We start from the raw sequence: 21,721 nt of genomic DNA, 5'->3' as shown, positions 1-21,721 counted from the left end.
CTGCTCACTTGCAGGAAGACACTAATTATCTCTATAAATAAAATTATCTGCCTAGCCCTATATCTTGCAAAAGTAGTTGGACATATTGTCAATCAATTTGGAGGTTATCTTTGCGATAGACTATTTTTGGAGGAATAAAATTCATTTTTGAGGATCTCTGAAAGGTATTTCAAAGAGGTAATCGTTCTAGTGTGACTGCAGATTGGAGAAGATGTACCTCATGTTAATAAGCTGTGTATATAGAAAACATGCAAATGAAGGAGTAATTTGCATATTAAACTGTTTCTCCTATAGACAACTCTTTGCAGAGGGTTTCCAGGGTGGCCAGAGGCAAGTATTTATATAACATAGGCATGATTGTCCTGAATGATGGTAAGGAGATCCTCTAGAAACTACTACTCATAGGATACTTTGTAATTTACACAGTGTATTCACAAGCATCGTTTCCTTTAGCTTTTCCAACCACTATATTATCTCCATTTTATAGGTGAAGAAACTGAGGCTTAGAGAGGTCAAGTGAATTTCCTAAAGGCTAAATCTACCACATCCTAGCTGCTTTAAACATGCCTGAAGCTAATCAGAAGATGGCTTACCTGCAGGCTCTATTCTCTGTACATATTCCCTGGTAATAGTCAGCAAACTTTGGAGTTATATTTCCCAGAACAGTGAGGGTCTCCTTGAAGCAATACACCAATCACATTCTGCTCCAAAGAGGGGTCAGGTTACTCACAGGTGTTCCTAGCAACATGGGTGTCAAATGCTTACAGCATCATAAAAGGGTTTGCTATTAACAAGTGACCTTCCTCTTACTGGATATGTGTGTAAATTTTTGTCATTTCCGTAGGACCCCATAGGAGCATAGAGGATGGGTTAACAAACAAGGAAGAAGGGTTACCAAGTGAAGACTGGGCCACGTTGACATGACTAAAAAAGAGCCACAGGAAGGCATCTAATTCTTATTGTTTAAGAATTCCTTGGTATCCCAGATTAAACAATAAAGAACTTAGCGTTCTTTATTGTTTAATCTGGGATACCAAGGAATAGAATCCTACTTTTATTTTCTATACTGGATTTCCCATTTGTTCTCCCTTAGTATTTACTAATGTGCATTTTGGTGAATAAGAAGTCATCCCTATTGTGTTCTGGGAACCTAAGGAATGCGATCTATATTTACACTCAAGGTGAAGAGTGGAAGAACACTACGAACCAAAGTAAGAGAAATTGAGTCCCAAGGGGGACAAGAAATTCTGGGGGACAGAACTGGGAAATGCTGTCTGACTTCTTACAGAACACCTCTATCCTTAACCCTGCAGGGTTCTATGTTCTATTCTAACTCAGGAGACCTGTTTTTTTCCCCCACATAGAATATACAGTTCTGCAGTAGATCTTGCAGTCTCCACCTGAACAAGAAAGCCTGAGTATCTGAAAGCTACAACCCCCAAAACATGTCAGTGAATTCAACCAATAGGTAAAAACTTCCTTCCAATTCCTCGAATGTGCCTCCCACACCTAAAGATCTGCCCATCACAGAGGGCAGTGGCAGCTGGCCTCTATCCTGCATCAGTAGTCTTAATCCTGTGAGATGACTGGTGTGCACCTACTTGTATGTGCTGAGTCTGCCATGCTGCCCTGAGTTCTTCTGCCCCTGATAGGTTTCTGATATCCAAATGCCTCATGGTTTTCTGATGTCCACAGAAGCTGGCTTGGACTTGGGCATCCCCTTAGGCCTTGACCCCTACAATTCTATCTAAAGTCACCTATTGGTTGCCCAGAACTCAGTCATCTCTCCCTAGTATAAAGTGATCTCACAAACCCAACACAAACCCACAATTCCAAGTCCTGTTAAGTAGGTGAAACCTGTTCATCTCTCTCCATAACTCCTCCTCTGCTTCCCTCTTCCCCTTCTGTCCTTTCATCCTACTGAATGCTCAATGCCTTAATTTGACCCCTGGCTCCTGAAAGCTTGCCACTTTGATGCTCTATCTATAAAGTTTCCTATTCTAGATAAGCACCTTATGTTCAGAACTTGTCCTGAATCCCTTATCCCTTTCAAAATTTATGAGGCTGGTGTTCCTATCCTCCAGAATCCTGCCAAGAAACATACTGACAACCTATGTCCCAACAGCATTTCTTGATAATGGCTGAATGTGTCCCAGGAAGAAGTCTTCCAAAACAGTCCTACATATGGCGAGTTTCAGACCCTGTGACAGATCATGTGTGGCAAGATACTTTCAAACAGAGGCACTTTTTGTAAATTCTTAAATCATAACACTTTATTTTGGCTGTCTATTCAGTCATCTGTCTCCCTCCAATTCCTTGAATGCACCTACCATTCCTAAAGTTCTGCACATCACATGCGCTCATCCCCAACCTCTGCTTTTGATCGAGTATTTCCACTGGTGGAAATGGGTCCTAAGGAAATTTTTAAAAGAAAAAGAGTAAAAGTAATGTACATGAATGCAACCTAAGTACGTGTAAACAATCTAAACATCCAACAACAGAGGCCTGAGGGGAAATAATAAGACTATAATTATGTATGACTGAGGGCAAGACCTAAAAGAAATGAAGATACATTTTAGTCATTGTTATATTAAGGTAGTGGGCTTTATTAAAAGCTAATAGTAGAATGTGTAAATCTCCAGATAGGTTATGTAATTTCACATGCTTAAGATTGAAGGGTAAGGCCCACTAGGCACCAATACAATCCAGAAGAGAATTCCAATGAATTTAAAATAAAATCATGGTTTCAGCAAAGTGAATCTTCCACTAAGGAGCTCAGTCTAGTAGAGGAAAAAAGATGTGTAAGTACATCACTGAAAGATAAAGCAGGGAGTGGTAAGAACCACAAGAGAGGGACCCATGAAGTGCTGTGGGAGTACAGGAGAGGGTAGAATGACTTTTGATGGGGTGGAGGCTTCATGGAGGAGTGGGCACTTGAGTGAGGCCTTGAAGAAAGGTGGGACTTAAAAAGCATTTGAGGTAGAGGGATGTAGCCTGAGTAAAGGTGAGGAAGGGGAAAGTGTGGGCATGCGATGGGATAAAGGGATAGTTTAATAGTATAGTTTGATAGTATTTCATCATCCTTCCATGGGAAATAATACTGATCATCCATTTTAGGGATAGAATGAAAAATGGAAAATAACTGACCAAGCCTGAATAACATTAGATAACACTGCTTTTTATTTGGGGGGGGGTTGATTTAAATCAATCAGTTTTTCTATTATTCTTAGTAACATTGCTTCTTTTGGCCTTTGATTTAAACCAATCATTTGCTGCACAATCTCTGTCCCATTTTGCACTTATCTCTCTTATGACACTTCTCACAGCAGTATATAATTTTTGTTTCCACATTGATATCCCCCAATAAACTTTGAGATCTTTGCAAGAAGGACTGTGTATCATTCATCACTGAGTTCGCAGCATCAAGCAGAAGGCCTGGAATATATTAGCCTCACTGTGCACTTATTGGTTTGCTCCCTCTGGACTGAGAGTGTGTTTTACTCATCTCTCTCTCCCTAGCACTTAGCACAGTCCTGGCATATAAGATGCTGAATGTTTGTTGAACTGAGATGAATTAGTTCCCTTCCTGTTCCCTTAGTCCTTGAGCCTCAGTTTCCCCATATGTAAAATAAGGGTAGTAACAGTATCTACTATCTCATAACATTGTTGTGAAGATTAAGTAAGCACTTAGTGTAGCGTCTAACACAGAAAATGTTCAGTAAATATTAGCTGCTATAACTATCATCATCATTATTATCATTATTATTATTATTATTTTTAATTTATTTTTTTGGCTGTGTTGGGTCTTCGTTTCTGTGCGAGGGCTTTCTCCAGTTGCGGCAAGCGGGGGCCACTCTTCATCGCGGTGCGCGGGCCTCTCACTATCGCGGCCTCTCTTGTTGCGGAGCACAGGCTCCAGACGCGCAGGCTAAGTCGTTGTGGCTCACGGGCCTAGTTGCTCCGCGGCATGTGGTATCTTCCCAGACCAGGGCTCAAACCCGTGTCCCCTGCATTGGCAGGCAGATTCTCAACCACTGCACCACCGGGAAAGCCCCATCATTATTTTTTTGTTGTTGTTGATAAAGCTTCCAGACCTGCTCATGGGAACAGTTCCCTCAAACTGTGCCAGCCTTGGTCAGGGTTGTCCTTGGGTATGAGAAGCTATGCCTGTAGATTTTTCTCTCCCTTGTCTCATCACACTGCTTCTGCTGAACTTAAATACCCTGTATAGTGTAAAACTGTAGCTGACCTTGGAGGGCACATCCACCAGACTAGAAGCTCCCTGAGGACAGGGCCATCTCATACTCATCTCTGGGCCCACATAGGGCCTCATACAATACATGTGTGTTAAAAAAATGAATGAGTGAAAGCTACTCACCTCCAGCTCTTCTTCCCTGACACTAGACTATATGAATACAAATGCCTATAATCCAGAGTTCCCTCTAACCAAGGGACAGGTCCCAGGGAGCCCTGTGTTGTCTACCTTTGTGCTACCCCTCATAGCTCTAGCTAATTCCTTTTAGGTCTTTGGTAACTGGGAATGAATACATCTGCAAAGCTGCAAAACTATTACAGTCTGAATTATGTCTGAAATATGTCACATGTCTAAAAATAATTACTATCAAACTATCCATGTAAATAGCAACAGGTGAGTTATTTAATTCATACTTGCATTTCTACAGTGAAATCATGGGACCCCTGGAAACATGCTGAAATTTGACGTGGAGCTGATTTCTCATTCACACGTTAAGGGGCATTGTCGAGAGTGCTTGGTTCACTTTTTTTGAAAGTCTGGCACTATGTAAGAAAACTTCTAGTTGCCTTATCTCACGTAATCCTTAGAATTTCTCTGGTGGTCATCATTATCCCAATTTTAAAAGTGAGAAAACTAAGGCTCACGGAGGACATGTCATTTTCCCAAGATCACAGAGTCAACAAATGTTGGACTCAAATCAAATCTTTTACCCCTATATCAATAGGGTTTCTGAGTAGAGAACATTCCAATATTTTTGTAGGGCTCACTACATAGGTGAGAAATCATTCCACATCTCCAAACCCCTTTCTATTGTTTTCTCCATCTATCTCTCCTCCCATGGAAGCAAAATCTGAACCTAAACTTGCTAGCTAGTCTTCATGAAATTGCAAAAGAGACAAGAAAATCTCTTTCCGAGTGACATGGGTTACAGAGGAGTTTCTGGGGAGCCATGGAAGCTATAGAGGTGGGGTGGCAGAAGAGGTGCGGTAGGAAAGTGGGAAGTAGGAGGCCTTTAATCATAAGCAACACACATGAAGGATCCTGTCTCTATTCTGAAGCTGAGCAGAGCTAAGGGACCTCAAGGACTGGATACCCACTTACTGATGGGCCCAGGGGGCCTTAGGCAAGGTGCTAACCTCCTTTCCCCATTTACGGTTTTGGACAAGATCTGAAGGTGATTCAGTTAGGACTTAGAGATAAGTAGTATGTTACATGCTGGTTTGGGTTGGCTGTATTTTTGGGTTTTTAAAATTTTTTTTTATTTTATTAAATTAATTAATTAATTTTATTTATTTATTTATTTATTTATTTATTTTTATTTTTATTTTTTTAATGTCTGAAACATTTATATTAACATATTTCCATACATATTTCCATTATTTATTTTTTTAACATCTTTATTGGAGTATAATTGCTTTACAATGGTGTGTTAGTTTCTGCTTTATAACATAGTGAATCAGCTATACATATACATATATCCCCATATCTCCTCCCTCTTGTGTCTCCCTCCCACCCTCCCTATCCCACCCCTCTAGGTGGACACAAAGCACCGAGCTGATCTCCCTGTGCTATGCAGCTGCTTCCCACTAGCTATCTATTTTACATTTGGTAGTATATATAAGTCCATGCCACTCTCTCACTTTGTCCCAGCTTACCCTTCCCCCTCCCTGTGTCCTCAAGTCTATTCTCTACGTCTGCGTCTTTATTCCTGTCCTGCCCCTAGGTTCTTCAGAACCTTTTTTTTTTTTTTTTTTAGATTCCATATATATGTGTTAGCATACGGTATTTGTTTTTCTCCTTCAGACTTGCTTCACTCTGTATGACAGACTCTAGGTCCATCCACCTCACTACAAATAACTCAATTTCGTTTCTTTTTATGGCTGAGTAATATTCCACTGTATATATGTGCCACATCTTCTTTATCCATTCATCTGATGATGGACACTTAGGTTGCTTCCATGTCCTGGCTATTGTAAATAGAGCTGCAATGAACATTGTGGTACATGACTTTTTTTGAATTATGGTTTTATCAGGGTATATGCCCAGTAGTGGGATTGCTGGGTCGTATGGTAGTTCTATTTTTAGTTTTTTAAGGAACCTTGTTGGCTGGTTTTTAAAAGGATCAAAATTGAAGAGCGGGCGTGGATGGAGGGATATAAAGCCAATCTATGGGAGGCAGAATGAATGACGGTACATCACCAGTTTCATTTTATACACAGTGAAGTCACAGGCCATACCAAGGCATTATCCGATTTTTGAAATAAATGCCCCTCCCTCACAAATAATAAACAAAACAATAACACTACAACCAGACTACATTCCTCCAAGGGGTCCAAAGCACTAAGAATATAGGAGACAGCACTCTAGATAAAATACAGTCCAGCTTGGTTTTAAAAAATATCCATCCGGCTTCAGGAAAAGAAGCCTTAAAATTTTATTTACACAGGTGCTGGCTCAGGTTTCTATTGAATCTGACCCCAACATACTTTTAAGACACGCCTCTGGCTGGATGAGGGAAACCAATGGCTGAAGAATGTGGAAGATAATTTATGACCTCTCTTAGCTTTTCTCCTGACCTGTGGCTATGGATCTGAATTTACCAGGGAGGTCAGACAAATCTTGTTGCAGACAAAGATACACAGAGAGCTCTGACACTTTCGAGTCCAAAGCCCAAAACTCAAGAGAGGCGATGAACACATGCTTGCTGGGCTTTCTGGGGAATGTTACTCATAGTGCCCTGGGAGGCCAAGAGGAAAGAGGAAGAGATTGACCTTTGCTATGTTCTTATACAAATGCTACTGGCCCTTCGGATCACCAATTAAGTAACACTGAAGATAAGTGGTTGTTTGAGAACCTTACACCAACCCAAAGCCTTCTTTACCAGAGAACTACCATAAATACTATCTGCCATCTCTCCTTTCTGCTACCCAGGGAACACCATAAGTGTATGTGTGCCAATGACCAAGGCTTCACTCCAGTAGAAGGAACCAAAACTTATTGGGCACTGGAGCTGTGTTACATATCATTTAGTTCTTACAATAACCTTGTGACCTATTACTATCTTCACAGAGGCACAAAGAAGTTAAGTGACTTGCTCAAGGCTGCATATCTATTAAGTCTTGGAGTTAAGGATTGGGTTCAGGTCTATTTTCCAAGGCTGATGCATATAAAGTGAACCACTGGCCAATAGAAACATCTGGAGTATCTATAAAATTTTAGAGATTTATTGTTAAAGATTTAGGTTGCTATAGATTTATTGCTAAAATATTCAAGATCATTTAGTTCAACGCTTTTATTATTTAGATGGAGATTTGAAGTGAAAAGAAGGAATGAGACATGCCTAAGGCCACATAGTAAGTCAATGGCAGAACCAGAGCCCCATTTGGTGCTCTTGCACTGCATCTTATTCCACTACCTAGATAGCAGTGTGCTTCCAAAAAGCCCAGAGAGTAGAGTAGGAGAGCGATGTACAGCTCAGCATCGGGGTGGGGGGTGCAGGCATAAAAGGGTAACTGAAGGCTGGTCAAGGGACCTGCTGCATCTGATGAGGTTCCCCTCAACCACTTCTGGACTCCAAAATGTTCCTAAAACAAGCATCCAACTTTCACACAGCCCTGTCTTTGGTCAGTCTGTTCCTGAAGTCCTGTCTTCCTGAAGTTCACTTCCTACCTTTTGTACTTGGCAAACTATTACGCATCCCTTCAGACCTAAATCAACCCTTAACTCCTCTTTGAAGCTTTCTTAAACATTCCAGGTAAAATAACTCATTCTCTTATTCTGTCTGCTCAGTGGATTGTGTACTTACTTCTAGTACAGCACTTATTTTACTCTATTATGTTGGAAACTCTGTGTCATATTCACTCCACAGCCACTAACAAGTTATATGACTTTGGGCAAGTCACTTTAACTTTTCTATGCCTCCGTTCCCTCATTTGCAAATAGGGCTAATGATAATACCTACATCATAGGGTTATTGTGGGGATCGAATGAGAAAATGTCTACAAAGCAACTAATACATACTGAGTGTTCAATGACTAGTTTTTGTTGTTATCTCTTATCCCAGTGCCTGGTATAGGTCTAGTGTACACAATAAGTAAGCATTGACTGTTTGTTGAATAAATGGATGTTATCTGGGGAAAGTGCCAGTCATCAAATCGCAATTTTAGATATCCCTGCAGTCAAGTTAAAGGTTTATTATGCTGCCTCACACAATTCTTGGAGGTTCCAAGGCAACAATCTCTGAAGCTCTGCTGATCAGCTGTGAGGCTGGAGAACCCCTCAGACAAGAAGCAAGAAATGGCTGGGAGACCCTCATTTCTGCCGTTTATATGTTCTATGAACCTGGAAAAGTCACTTCCTCTCTCTGGGCTTCAGTTTCCTCATCTATAAAATGACTTGGTCACATTTTTAGATTTCTGAGTTCTCTTCCTTCAAATTTTAACAAGTTAGCATTTAAAGATCCTGTGATTCCAAGTACTGCAAACCTTTTAAGTCTTTTCATTAAATAACTCATGGCTGAGTCAACTGCCCAGAAAGTGAAAGAACTTGTGAACATGGGACTATAGAAATGTGGTTATCTAACTTATGGACCTGTAAGAGGCTCACAGTCTCCAGGTCCCATATCCAAGTACCACAGTGAAATCATGGTCCGTCTACACTATGAGGTGAACCAGGAGAGGAAGGACAATTAAAAATTTAAAACCCTGATAAAAGAGAAGAAGATTTTGCCTCAATTTTTAGCTCTGTCCTGAAAGACAATATTTTCTGGTTTATGACATCAAAGAGGAGGGGAATGGAGTTCTCTTGCTCCTGGCCCCATGGAAAACATTCTGTGGCACACTTCTCTGAGAAGGCTCAAAGCAAAGAGTCCAGGAACCATGATTCTACCATTTGTATCCATACACCCTGTCTCTGAGTTCTTCCCTTAGCTTGGTAGTGAGGAGTAAAATTCTCATGTGCACAGGTGTTAAATCATGCTTCCTGTTCTGTGGTTGTGTGATGAGAGTGAATTAAGAGCTATCAAGCCTGGTTTCATCAGAATCAGAACTTTCCCTCTGAAGAGTAGGAGTTGGCAGAAGGACTATTACTCACATGTCCCTGGCCCTACCTAATGAAGAGTTTTAAGTATTTGGAGCTTTTTTAGGAAGAAAGCTCCCTGTGATATTGGTGCTACTCATTGGCTCCTTGGTTTCTCCCCACAGTACTTAAGTCTTTCATAAATTCTTTCATTTCTGACTCTATTGTTCCTCTTCACTGTTGTTTTTCTTGTTTGCCTAGGCATTGCACTTCCTTTCTGCTTTAGGTTAGTATGCTTATATATTTGAGGGGTAGCTGTGCTGTAAGAGAGTGACTGCTAGCATTGGACCCAGAAGGCCTGGGTTTAAATCCAGATAGTCCACTTACTACCTGTTGATTAACTGACAAAACCTCAGTTTGCTTACATGGAAAATAAGGAGGATGACCTCTTCCTCTGTTCTAGGTGGTTGGGAAGTTCAATGGAAATTGGATATGAGAGGTCTTCATCCACTGAAGAAATTTAAAGGTGTCCAGGGTTATGATCACTAAGTTCCTTCAGGCAGGCTCTGTATCTTGAGTATGTGAGCCTAGTATCTCATGTGTAGTAAGCACCCAGCAAATGTATACTGACTGAATGCATGAGTAGATTACCACCAGGTCTGTTCTTATGACGTACTCAGTAAAATATAGGCACCAGTCTAGCCAGAAGCTGTGGTGATTTCAGTGGGATGTATCAGGAGTCACAACATGGGCTGGAAGCAAACGGACTGAGAATTCTAATCTCTTTGCTCCCTTTATAAAGAATCATTCACCTCCAAATCCCAGTTTCCTTCTTTGGATAGGAGGAAATTTCCTTTTCTGTGCTCTCTTCTGGCAGGTAAAAAGATTACCTGCCTCCTTGGAATGCTGAGGGCAGTTACCTAGCCATGAAGAGAAGGAGCATGAACACCTGAAAAATAGGTTCCAGAAGTACGCACACATGACTATTATAACTGAAGAGATTGTTTTTTGAAATAACGGCTTCTCCCAGAATTCAGTTATTATGAGGGACAGTGTGTTTCTTGCCATGGGATTAGACTAGAGATCAGAGAAGTAAGAAATAACTCCTACCTCTGAAGAAAAAGGGGGTCTAACACCCTTTCAAGAGCAACCAACTGCTAAAATCTACCACCCAGAGTTTCACAATTATCAAGAGATTCTGTGAGGGATTTAAAAAGCTTCTGGCTGCAGTATATGGACGGGCTTTAAAAATATAACACACTGGGGAATAATAAGGCAAGGTGGAGTGAGATAATGGACTCAGAAGATCTTGCAAGTGACACAGAAATTTCATGTTAATCATTGTTTCATAAAATGCACATGCTATAAATAAGCAGCCACAGGGCACTATAGACCAGCAATGGCAAATTCTTGACATGGCTCCCAAATTGGGCTCTAATAAGAGACTTGGGTGGGCATCAACTGAAATGAGTTACAGAGCTAAATTACTTATTCTGCAGGCCTGTGGTCTAGTCTTGTGATGAGGAGGACCAGAATTAAGCCAGCAAATGTGTAAAGACAAAGAATCATGGGGAAATATATGGTAGATTCATAACTCAACTGGCCACCTGGGCCTTACTTTCTATGAGACAGAGAGTTTTTCCATAACGCTTAGTACCAGATCGTCCCCAAAGCTCTTCCTCTTTACCATCTGGGGTATATGTGGCATCCATCAAAACTCATTCATATATATTTTATAGTTATCCACATGGTTACAGTACAAAAGTCTAAAAAGAAAATGTGTAGAATATTTTCAACTTCTCCTCTGCGTATTGCAAGGGTGAGTGATCAGCAAGATCATCAGAACAAAAGTATCCTCTTGTAGCATTCCTAGATTTGTTTATTTTTCTCCTGTTTAGTGAAAAAAGTTCAGGACCTAGATGCCACCAGACCAGGCATTCTAGGCAAGCAAGGGGAACAAACTTTGACTGGCCAACTCAGAAGAATGTTTAAAATTAGATAATCTAGAGAGTTGCTAAGACATCAGGAGACCAGAAAGAGCAAAATTTACTATGCAGATTTGTAAGCACAGGAGCAAGAGTCAACAAACTACAATTCACCAGCCAAATCCAATGTGCTGCTTGTCTTTGTGTGGCTCAAGAACTGAGAATGATTTTTACATTTTAAATGGTTGGAAAAAATAAAAAAATATTATTTAAAGGCATGTGAAAATTAAATGAAATATAAATTTCAGTGCCCATAAAGTTTTACTGTAGTACAGCTAAACCCATTAGTTTTGTCTAGGTTTGCTTTCATGCTACAAAGGCAGAGTTGAATAGTACAGTCAGAGACCATATAGGCCACAAAGTCTAAAATATTTACTATCTGGCCCTTTATAGAAAAAAGTTTGCTGACCCACTAATCTAAAGTCTGGCTATGATATTTAAGAACACCAGAGACAGATAAAAGATAATAGGAGCTTTGTGAAAAAACCTCTAGGACTCGTGCAATCAGGATCAGTCAACTTCTTGGCCAAAGATACCTGATTAAGGCTCTGTTGAAGTTGCAAGTAGATCCTCCTAGCAGAGTTAACTTGCCCTTGGGAAATGTTCCTCCGAAAGTCAGGGAGTGAAGGGGACACTGATATGCACCAAAAACTCTCTGCAAGACTCCAAACAAGAAGTAACATTCAATTCCACATGAGTTGAGGTGGGAAAGAGTAGATTTAAAGGACAGAAAGAGTTCAATAAGGGTTCACTTACATTTCTTCCCTCACAAAAACCTGGGGCAAGAGAAAGAATCAAAGCCATACTTATATAAAATTTGCCAAGGATACTAAATTGGGACATATTGTAAACATCAGTGAGGATGGTGTAATTCTTTGAGTTCAGAATGTAAACTACAGTTTCAATTTTATGATGTGTACCAAACAGTGCTCCATGTGTACAAAACAAATGGATGTACAATCTCCAATGTTTTACTAGAAAATGTCTGAAAAATAGTAAATTCTTGAGCACATAATGCACATGATGAATTAATTAACCCTCTTTGAAACATGATGAGGTAGAGATGAGGATTCATATCCTGATTTTCCAGATGAGAAAATGGAAAAGAAAGGAAGTTATCCAGCCATGGTCATAATGCTGGGAGAAGAGGGAATCTCAGAGTCCTGACTTTTAACCCAGCCCATCCACAGTGCACTCTCTCAGCTGGCTCTATCCCCATCTGAAGATTGATTTTTTTAAGAGAATGGGAGCTAGGATTCACCATCTTCTAGGAAGGCAACACCAAACATGCATACAGGTATAAATGCATGTGTGTTTGCTGAAATTAACAGTGATGGTGTTTGGAACTTGTAGAATTGTCACAAAAAGTGTAAGCTGAAAAGGCATTTTAAAAGTATCTAGTTTAACTCTCTTATTTTACAGACAGGGAACACTGAGGTCCAAAGGGGGAAATTTTCTTATCCAATGTCACACAACTAAACCCCCTCTGAGCCCCTACCCTACTCATGGATATCACCTTCCTTTGACTTCCTGGTCTTTTTGATAGCATCTAACATGCCTTCCCCTTTCACCTCCCCACTCATCCCACCCACCCACCACTAACTGATTCTCTACATGCCCGTTTCAAACCCACAGATCATCCACTCAAATGCGCTTACACACACACACACACATACACAAACACATTCTTTCACTAAGTTCCCATCAAGCAAGATTTTAGTGGTTTTTACCCCCTTGACCTATTACCATTATTTTTTAATCTCAAAATATTCAGATCCTTCCCTGACTAGCCTCACCATCACCCCAAACTTCCAGCATTACTGACAACGAGAAAATGTGGGGCTCTCTTCTCTTCTTCCTCCTCAACAGGAAAACCTGGCTAGATTACAATCGACTCTGTGCTGAGCCTTGCACCAATGACAGCATTAAAGCTTCATGGTTTATGAACTACCAAAGCTAGAAATGGATTTCTGTCTGACGTGCCAGGCTTTTAAGTCTTGTACCTGTGCCCAGTCCAGAGATTTCTGAAACCATGAATAAAGTGGTAATCAACACTCTGAATACTCCATCTGAGCTTACTGACAACGACAAATGAGGAAGAAAAGATTTGTGCTCCCACTCCCTCCAAGACAGGTGGAATTCCAAGTTTCAACAAGGCAGATTCACAATCACCTTCAGAAAGGCCATTTGGGCAATAAAGACACATTGTAAAAAAAAAAAATCAATAAATGTTCTCTGCAGGTAATAAGACAGCCCTTTGCCTTCAAATAGAGATAATAATGGCAGTAAACTCCAGCTACCAAGCTTTACAGATGGGAGGTGAAAGAAAACACCAATATTTTTTTTTTTGCTTTGTTTCATGTTTTTTCTTAAACCACATTCTCCTGTCCCTCAAAGGGCTCAGGACTGGAATCTGGGGTTCACATTCCAAAGGAACCAATGGGCTCCATAGTTTTGCAATGAATCCACTGGAGATTTTAATATTTCAAGCAGTTAAGAGCATTTGGCTCCATGAGTTCATAGAGTCTCATTTTCTCAAATAAAATATCACCAAGTTTCCCTAACAAGTGATTCTAGGGACTGAAGAATTTTGAGACCTTGCTGGATTTCCAAGTGCTCAGTAATATGAGTGATTACCCCTCCCCCCAGCTTCCTTGTTCTCAAATAGTCCAAGATCCACATAATAGCAGAGCTCCTCCCAGACAGCCCTGCCAGCTGCCCTTCTGCCTGCCTCCCTCCTTCAGCCTTAACTTCCTCAGAAAGCTCCCATGTGGAATAGTTATGACAGCAAAATCTTCTCTTTCACAATATGGTTGATCATTCCCACTGTTTTCCAAAAGCAACAATATCATGACCCAGATTTGTAAAACCCAAAGGCAGCATCAAATACAATCTAATCTATCTGACTATTGAATTTGCTTTTTGCTTGTTTTCTTGAACTCTTTTCCCATCTAATAAGGCTGCTATTACTGTGGTGCTTGGGCTTACTGACACATTAGCTCTAGATGGGTGCTGTGGTTCATTCTCTGCTCTATAGATAGGGCCTACCCGATGACAGGGTATGGGGAAGAGACAGGTTCTCACTGGAGAAGTTGGGGTGATCTGAAGTCTTTGGAGCTACTCCTCATTTCCTTTTCTGACAGCCATTCTTTTGTGAGTACTCTTAAGAAAGGAAGACACTGCTCTCTGTCTCTTTCCAAACTGCCTACGCCTAGGCACTGGTGCCCTGGACTTCATACTGCCCAGTGTAAGCAGTAGCAATGCGTCACTCAAGGCTATGGGTGGAACATGCAGCATATTTTCATTAATACTAAATGTTAGCTGCCTCCTTGTTGCCTGGGGGACTGGAAGAAAACAAAATAGCTTTCCATTTTATAGGTATTCCTGCCATCTGGCTAAAATGGTGAAAAGATAATCATCATTCCAATTGGCTATCAACAGGGAGGCCAGTTAAAGGGCACACACTTTCTACCTTTTCTCTAGATGCCAAGAACTCTGTGGTGCTTCTGCTGTCCTCTGGTGGGTGTCATCATATTCCTGCTGAAAGGTGTGGCCTATATACCTACCACTTTCAAGACTGTCCTCAGGGATTGTAGCCTTTATATAAGGAAAAGCTGTCTGTTTTGATTCTGACTTGGAACTCAAAACTTCTAGGCCAGTGGGAAGGAAGAAAAAGGTCTTGGCAGGAAGTACTTCCTTTGTGGAAAGTGGAGGCAGGAGTAAATAGTGGTGTTTAGCAACTGGGTCTGCTCCCAGAGCAGAGCATCTCTGTCTAGAAACTGTTCATCAGCATCCCTTTGAGAAGAAAGCCCTTAGTACAGGATGTGGAATGAAGTGGATGGGTAGGAGGCTTAAGCCCAGGGAGATTGGGAAGGAAGGAGGCACTAGTATATATAGGAGGTCTGGAAGTGTGAGTTCCTGCTGTAAGATGCAGCCTGAGCACCTCTGGGTGCTAAGCAGACATTAATTGTTTTAAGCTAAATAATACTAAGGAGCCAGGGTTTGAGCCCACTTAGCCAAATATAAGATGCAACTTAGCTTATGGTTCTGGACCAATGGACAGGGCCTGAGGGCAAGTCTCTGGAGAGAATAAAAATGTTTCATCACTTTGGGTCCTTATCTACCTAGGAGCTATTAATGCAAAGAGGCCCCAAGGATGCAGCAACAGGAGGGAGCAGGTGCATAGACTGATGGTCTGCTGAACAGTGAGAACACTTCCTTTCTGGGGCCGAGGCCAGGAAGCCTTCACGAAGGAACAGTTTCGTATTCACCACAGAGAACAGGCTGGGGATTCGGTTGGGGTTTCTCCACTTCTAACCTCTCTAATAAGGACAATTTTTTCCCTCACTAGGCAGGAGAATGGAACACAAGCAAGGAGGAAATTAAATCTTTTCAAATCATTAATTTTTCTTTCATTCCTAGGACCCACCAAGCTCCAATCACCAGCTGGGACCACCTTCATTGCCTACATTGCCTATACTACCAAGGCTGCCAAAGCCAGGGGACCAGCAAGTATGAAAACTGACTTTTTTTAAGGCTCTTAGGTTCTTTGAACCAGCCCTGCCAGTTACCTTGTCTCAGAGATGATAAAATCCTGGGTCCTGATAGACTGGTGTCTCTTTTTAGAAGATAAAGGAGAAAGGGAAACAGAAGTTAGTGTCCAAGACCCTTTACCTTCAGCGGCTCTTTTAAAGAAGACTTTGCAGCTTCCACAAGTGAGAGCTCCATAGTGACAGCCAGAAGCTTCATCCCCACAAATCAGGCAGGTCTTCTGGGGTGGAAAGTAATAGTCGATGGGCAGAACATGGTCCCTGGTAGTCTCCAAACTGAAAAGACCGAAGAGGAACAATGCAACACATGTCAGTACTTGACAGAAACAGGAGGGTAGAAGTCTGAAGTCTTCAGCAGTAAAGTGCACGTGTAAATTATTATTTATTGCTTAACTGAGTCAGGGTGAAGCTGAATTTTCCTTGGACTTCTCCTAGGGATTATGTTTGTAGGGTTTCCTGTCATATGGACAGAGCCCTTTTGGATCCTGTGAAAGCATGTGAGAAGTTCTCTGGAATCAGCCAATCCCATGGGCTATGTCTACATGAGGGAAGGATGAAGGCAGAAACCTGAGGTTAAGGTCTTTAACTTAAGTTGGTGGTCAGGAAACAATTTCAGAGTAACTAAATGGTATGAACTCAGCCCTAAGACCTTACCTTATCCAAAGGGAGACCTATGGCAAAACCAGACTAAGCATCAAAGCACTTTGATGTGCTTTGCTCTAGTTCTCTGAGCCTCACTCTCATCTGTAAGTAGGAATAATTATCACCCATCTTACTGAGCTACTTGTGTGAGTGGAGGTATGAATTAAACAAAAGTATAAAAAGCTCTTGAAATGAATACAGAAGTGAGGGATCATGATTAGTATTATCATACCAGTCTTCTTTGGTCTTTTTTCCATTCCCTCACTTTCTTTAGGAGTCTATCTAGATCACATGGAAATCCCCCACCCACATTCTATAACATAAAGTAGCAGAATCCCTATGCCAGATTTTATTGTGTAATGATGCACAATGATGCTGGAAATCTTTCAGGCAACCATCTCAACACTTAGCCATTTGAATACTCAGGTTCCTTGGGCTAGGATGGAGCTTCACAGGTCACCTAGTTTAACTGCCTATCTCCAAGAGGATCTGTGTCTGTGTCCTTCCAAGTGAACTGAAGGAGAGGGCCAGAAAGCCAATCCTAAAACCTTAATGGAAAGGTAGCTCTTAGTCTCCCATGGTAATTAACTCAAATTTAAACAAATGGAACATGGTTCGTACTACCCAAAGGTCAAATTTTTCTCTTCTATGTCCTATGTCTAATCATTAAACAAAATGTTAAGTGACTTCTTGGGTAAATCTGCCACAGATAGGTGATAACTGCATATTCTCTCATCCACAGGAATGCAGCCACCATTTTTATGAATACTTCTTTCTTACTAAGCAAAGAAGGAAGGAAAATAAGCCTGTTCACTGTGTTGGGTGATTTCAACTCCTCAAAACAATTTTGTGAGACATTTTTTTCTCATTATTATATCAGATGAAGAAAGTCAGACTCAGAGAAGGAAAGCTCAAAACTATTTGACCCAAGCCCAGGACTCTCTAACTCCAAATCTAACACAGTTTCCATTACCCTATTGTCTTCTCAGTACTCACCTTCACTTTCTACCCATGGCTCTTTGGTTATCATACTCAGCACAGTCATCAGAATCCCAAAAGAGTATGAAAGGTTATCCTCCTCTCAGTGCTCAGTGAGCAGCCCTGGCAGGGCAAGAGCAAAGAAGGCTTTCACTCAGGCTACACTTGACAAGCACTTTATCTCTAAGACACAAATATTAGCTTTTATTCACATCCCAAGTACAACAGAAAGCACTCAGAAAGTTCTCCTCATATGCAAACCCAGCAGCCGATTATGGCGGCCTATCTCTTCTCCCCATAATCCTTCCCTTTCCTACCTTAACCGGAAAGCCAGCAGGAGTCTGTCCACCAAACCAAGACTAAGAGGGCCACAAGTTCCACAGGAAAAGGGCTCACTTTCCATAAACAAATGGGCCAGGAGCTAAGAATGTCATTCCTTTGGCTAAAAATGTCATTTCCTTGGGTAAAAATTGTGCCCCCATCCTCATTCATGAAACAAGGAGAAGATGCAGAGGGTTTTTGTTGTTGTTTATTTGTTTGTTTTTAAGTGTCTTCATCTTCTTCTTACATTTTATGACTTCTGTAACTAATACAGTTAAAATCTAAAGGACATGTATTAAGGCACTTTATGTGCCAAGCTATTTCATATATATCATCTCATTTAATCTTTATAACAACCCTACCAGGTAGTTCTGTATCATCACTATATTGTAGGAGAGGAAGCTGATGCTCAGGAAAATTAAGTAAACTTGTTCAAGATCACTCCTCTAGTAAGTGGAAATGCCAGGTTACCATCCGAGGTAAGTCTGACTACAAAGTGTGGATTTGTAACCAATGGCTAACCATGTTATGAGACTGAAGGTCTAGATTAGATAGGTTGATTCAACTCAACTAGTATCACCTGGCCCTATGGACCAGGTACAGGGCTAAGTGCTGGGGATATAGTGATGATCAAGATATTATCCTTGCCTCTAAGCAACTTGCTATTTAGTAGAGAAGAAAGACAGGAAGCAAAGAACTGTAAAATAACATAGTAGATGATATAATAAAGTAGAGTGCATATTGCTACAAATGAGAAAGTACCTCAAAGACAGAAATGCATTTTGACAGGTATAAAGGTATATATGTGTATATATGAATGAGATGATGATGGTAATGCCAGTAATTATTATTATATGATTGAAGAGTAAATATTAGATAAACAAAATGAGAACCTGCATAAAGTAAATAAGTGGTCTTTTTGGAAAGAGCCTTTAAAAATAGAAATTTTCATCCATACTAAAATTTAAAATATAACACAAATTATTTAAAAGAATCTAATTAATCAAATTTATAATCAATACTTAAAGACTGAAGAAAGTCATCATTTTATTTATTAGATATGAATTTAATAAAATACACTTCACACAAAAATAACTATAAAGGAGGTGGAAGAGTAGGAGAAGTAATGAAGGCAATTTTAGAATTTGAATTTTTCCTAATTACAACCCACTTTGGCTAGAGGCCTGAGATATTTCCTGACCTTACCAGGCCAGTCTCTCTCTACCTCCTCTCTCTGGCAAAATGATTTGGACAGGATTCCCACTGACCCTGGCCTAGTGTGAACAAAGGGCACATTGCAGTGACTCATGGACTGATTGATCTTCTAGCACTGGAAATGAGAATTACAACTGCAGTCCCTCTCCCAGGTTCGCATTCTAGAGAAACTTGTGCACATTTGTACCAGGAAGCATATGCAGAAATGGACATACCAGCTTTGTTTATAGAAGCAGAAATGATAAACATCCACTGAGAGGAGAAAGGATAAATTATATCATACTCATTCAATAAAGTACAATTCAGCAATGACAAGGAACGGAATATATCTACAAATAGGTGAATCTCACAAGCTAATGTTGCATAAAAGACAATTCATGATAGCATACATACAATATGATTCCATTACATAGAATTTGAAAAGAAAGAAAAGTAAACAATATGTAATTTGGGAATATATATGTGAAAAGACATAAAAATGCCAGGGAGTGATAAACCCCAAATATAGGACAGTGGTTATCCCTGAGGGGAAGCTGTGGGGTAATAATATAAGGAAGGGAGATACAAACTGATTTATGCATTCATTAAAAAAAATATTTATTAAGCACCTGCTACATATCTGGCACCATTCTAGGTCCTGGGGTTAGTTAAACTAGTGAACAAAAAATAGTGTTAATGTTCTTGTTCCTTAATCAGGGCTCATGAGTGTTTGTTTTATTATTATTATGCTGTATAAGTAACTTGCATGTTACTTGTATTTTGTATGGTTATAACAGAACACAATAAAAAAAATTAAAAGAAAAACCTCAGAAGTTTCTAACATCTCCCTACATAACATTCTAACTGCAAGCACAGCAAAGGTTTGCTTTGAGAATAAGTAAGTGCAGAATTTGCATGCAACATTGTGTTTTTTACCACCTCCCCTGTGTTATGTGCTCACTTATTATTCCAATGCTGGGCATTCAGTTTTATGAAGTCTGAAGCAAAAGCCCTGCCACATAGCATGGAAATTTTCCAAACAAGAACATGACTTGCTATTCTCCAATGGTTTCACAATTAATTAAATGAAAGTGGTTTACTAGAAGCTATAGGCTTACAAACGCCAGCTCAACTATGAGGAAGTTGGGTTCAGAAACCCTTGGCACCCAGCTGTAATCTCAGTCTCTCTCTCTCTCTCCCCTGATCTCTCTCTGTCTCTCAGACTTGAGGATACTTTAGATACCTTAAGGGGTCTGGCTAATTTAAGCAAGTCCCTCAGTGATTGTGGAACCAGGATGAAATGTAAAAGTCACAGACCAGTTTTCCCTGTTTGGGAGAGAATATAAACTCAGCAGGGCTTTTGAGCCAGCCAGACCTGGGTTAATATCTTGCCTCTACCACTGAACCTTGGGCCCAGCAATTAGGCTCTCTGAGATCAACTTGCCTTGTCTGGAGAGTGGGGATATTTTCTACCCTTGAGGGCTTTTGTGAGAACTACATTGAATAACAAATGTTAAGCCCTTCCCTCTATGCCTGCCACATGGTAGCTGCATTATAAGTCTAGAATGCCATTACCTTTTGTCTTACCATAAAAAAGGGAAATGTCTTATAGTCTTAAAATAGAAAAGACCATCCTTCTTGGCTACATAGTATTCTTAGGGAAAGGTAAATATAGGTGGAGAGAGAAGGAAAAAAGGCTAGATGTGTAAAAGTATATCATTTTTATACATACCTCTGTACTTTTCAAACAGGAAGGGATTTAGGAAACCACCAAACATCTTTACAGAGCATCATATTTTTCCTGATGTTGAGTAATTTAAAAAATATTTTTATTAATCACATTGTGGAATATAATGAAGACTTTACATGAATTTTTAAGATAAAAATCAAAGAGTTCAAAGTTATTTTCTCCTCATAGATCACTTGTGCCTACTTCTTTGGGGGTATAAAGGATATTTCAGTAGAAAAATTGGCAAAGTAATGACATAAGACTTGTAGCTACTTTTCCCCTGACAGCCTGAGATTCTAAATTTGATAACTGTCTGTCCAAGAAGACAATCATGTTTTCTTTTAAAAGTATTACCCGAGCTTATGTCATGTCTCTCCAATTCTCTTTAATGACGCCTTTTGTTGAAGTGGGAAGGTATACAGGTACAACATCTGGTTTTCATGGTCATCTCTGCCACTTTCTAACAGAATGACCTTGAACAAGTCATTTTACCTAAATTTCTTCACATGCAAAATGCATAAAGAAATATAGAACTCACAAGACTGCTATGAAGATTCAGTGAGATTCTGGAGGTAAAGCAGCTCACACCATTGCTAAGAAGTGAGTTGGGATTTTGAGAGAGATGGTCTTGAATCCATGGAAAGTATTACCATCTTAACAATACTAAATCTTCTCACATCAGGACCCAACTCCACACACCAGCTAGTCAGCACCAGCACCAGACTCCTGGGGTCACAGAGGCAGCTGCACGAGGGCCCAGCCCTCCCCATCCACAGACCAGCACCAGCCCTGGGACCCAACAGGATCTGAAGCCAGCTATACCAGGGCCAAGCCCCACCCACCAGGGGGCTGGCATCAGCCCCAGGAACCCTTGGGCCACACAGCCAGCTGACTCAGGACCCGGCCCCACCCACCATCAAGCCAGCAGCCACTGCACAAGGGAGGGCCTGGCAGCCAAACAGGCTGGGAACCAACCCCACCTACCAGCATTCCCACAGTAGTCAGCCCTGCCACAAAAGAAGGGCACATGCATGTACAAGGGGGCACCATC

General features: G+C 40.6%; 1 protein-coding gene across 3 annotated transcripts in view; it reads right to left on the bottom strand.

The window, feature by feature from the left end:
- The window catches only part of AR (androgen receptor), a 169,401-nt gene that overhangs the window by 56,272 nt on the left and 91,408 nt on the right, over positions 1-21,721 (bottom strand). For 2 of the 3 annotated variants that reach the window (XM_059910027.1, XM_059910028.1), the window contains exon 2: positions 15,931-16,082. The exons of the other annotated variant lie outside the window; for it this stretch is intronic. In XM_059910027.1, coding sequence (XP_059766010.1) covers positions 15,931-16,082 — 152 coding nt within the window. The remainder of the gene's footprint in view (positions 1-15,930; positions 16,083-21,721) is intronic. 3 annotated transcript variants of the gene reach the window in all.

This window comes from Balaenoptera ricei, chromosome X, assembly GCF_028023285.1.
Source record: "Balaenoptera ricei isolate mBalRic1 chromosome X, mBalRic1.hap2, whole genome shotgun sequence".
NCBI classification, from domain to species: domain Eukaryota; kingdom Metazoa; phylum Chordata; class Mammalia; order Artiodactyla; family Balaenopteridae; genus Balaenoptera; species Balaenoptera ricei.
This window is presented reverse-complemented; position numbering and strand designations above follow the sequence as displayed.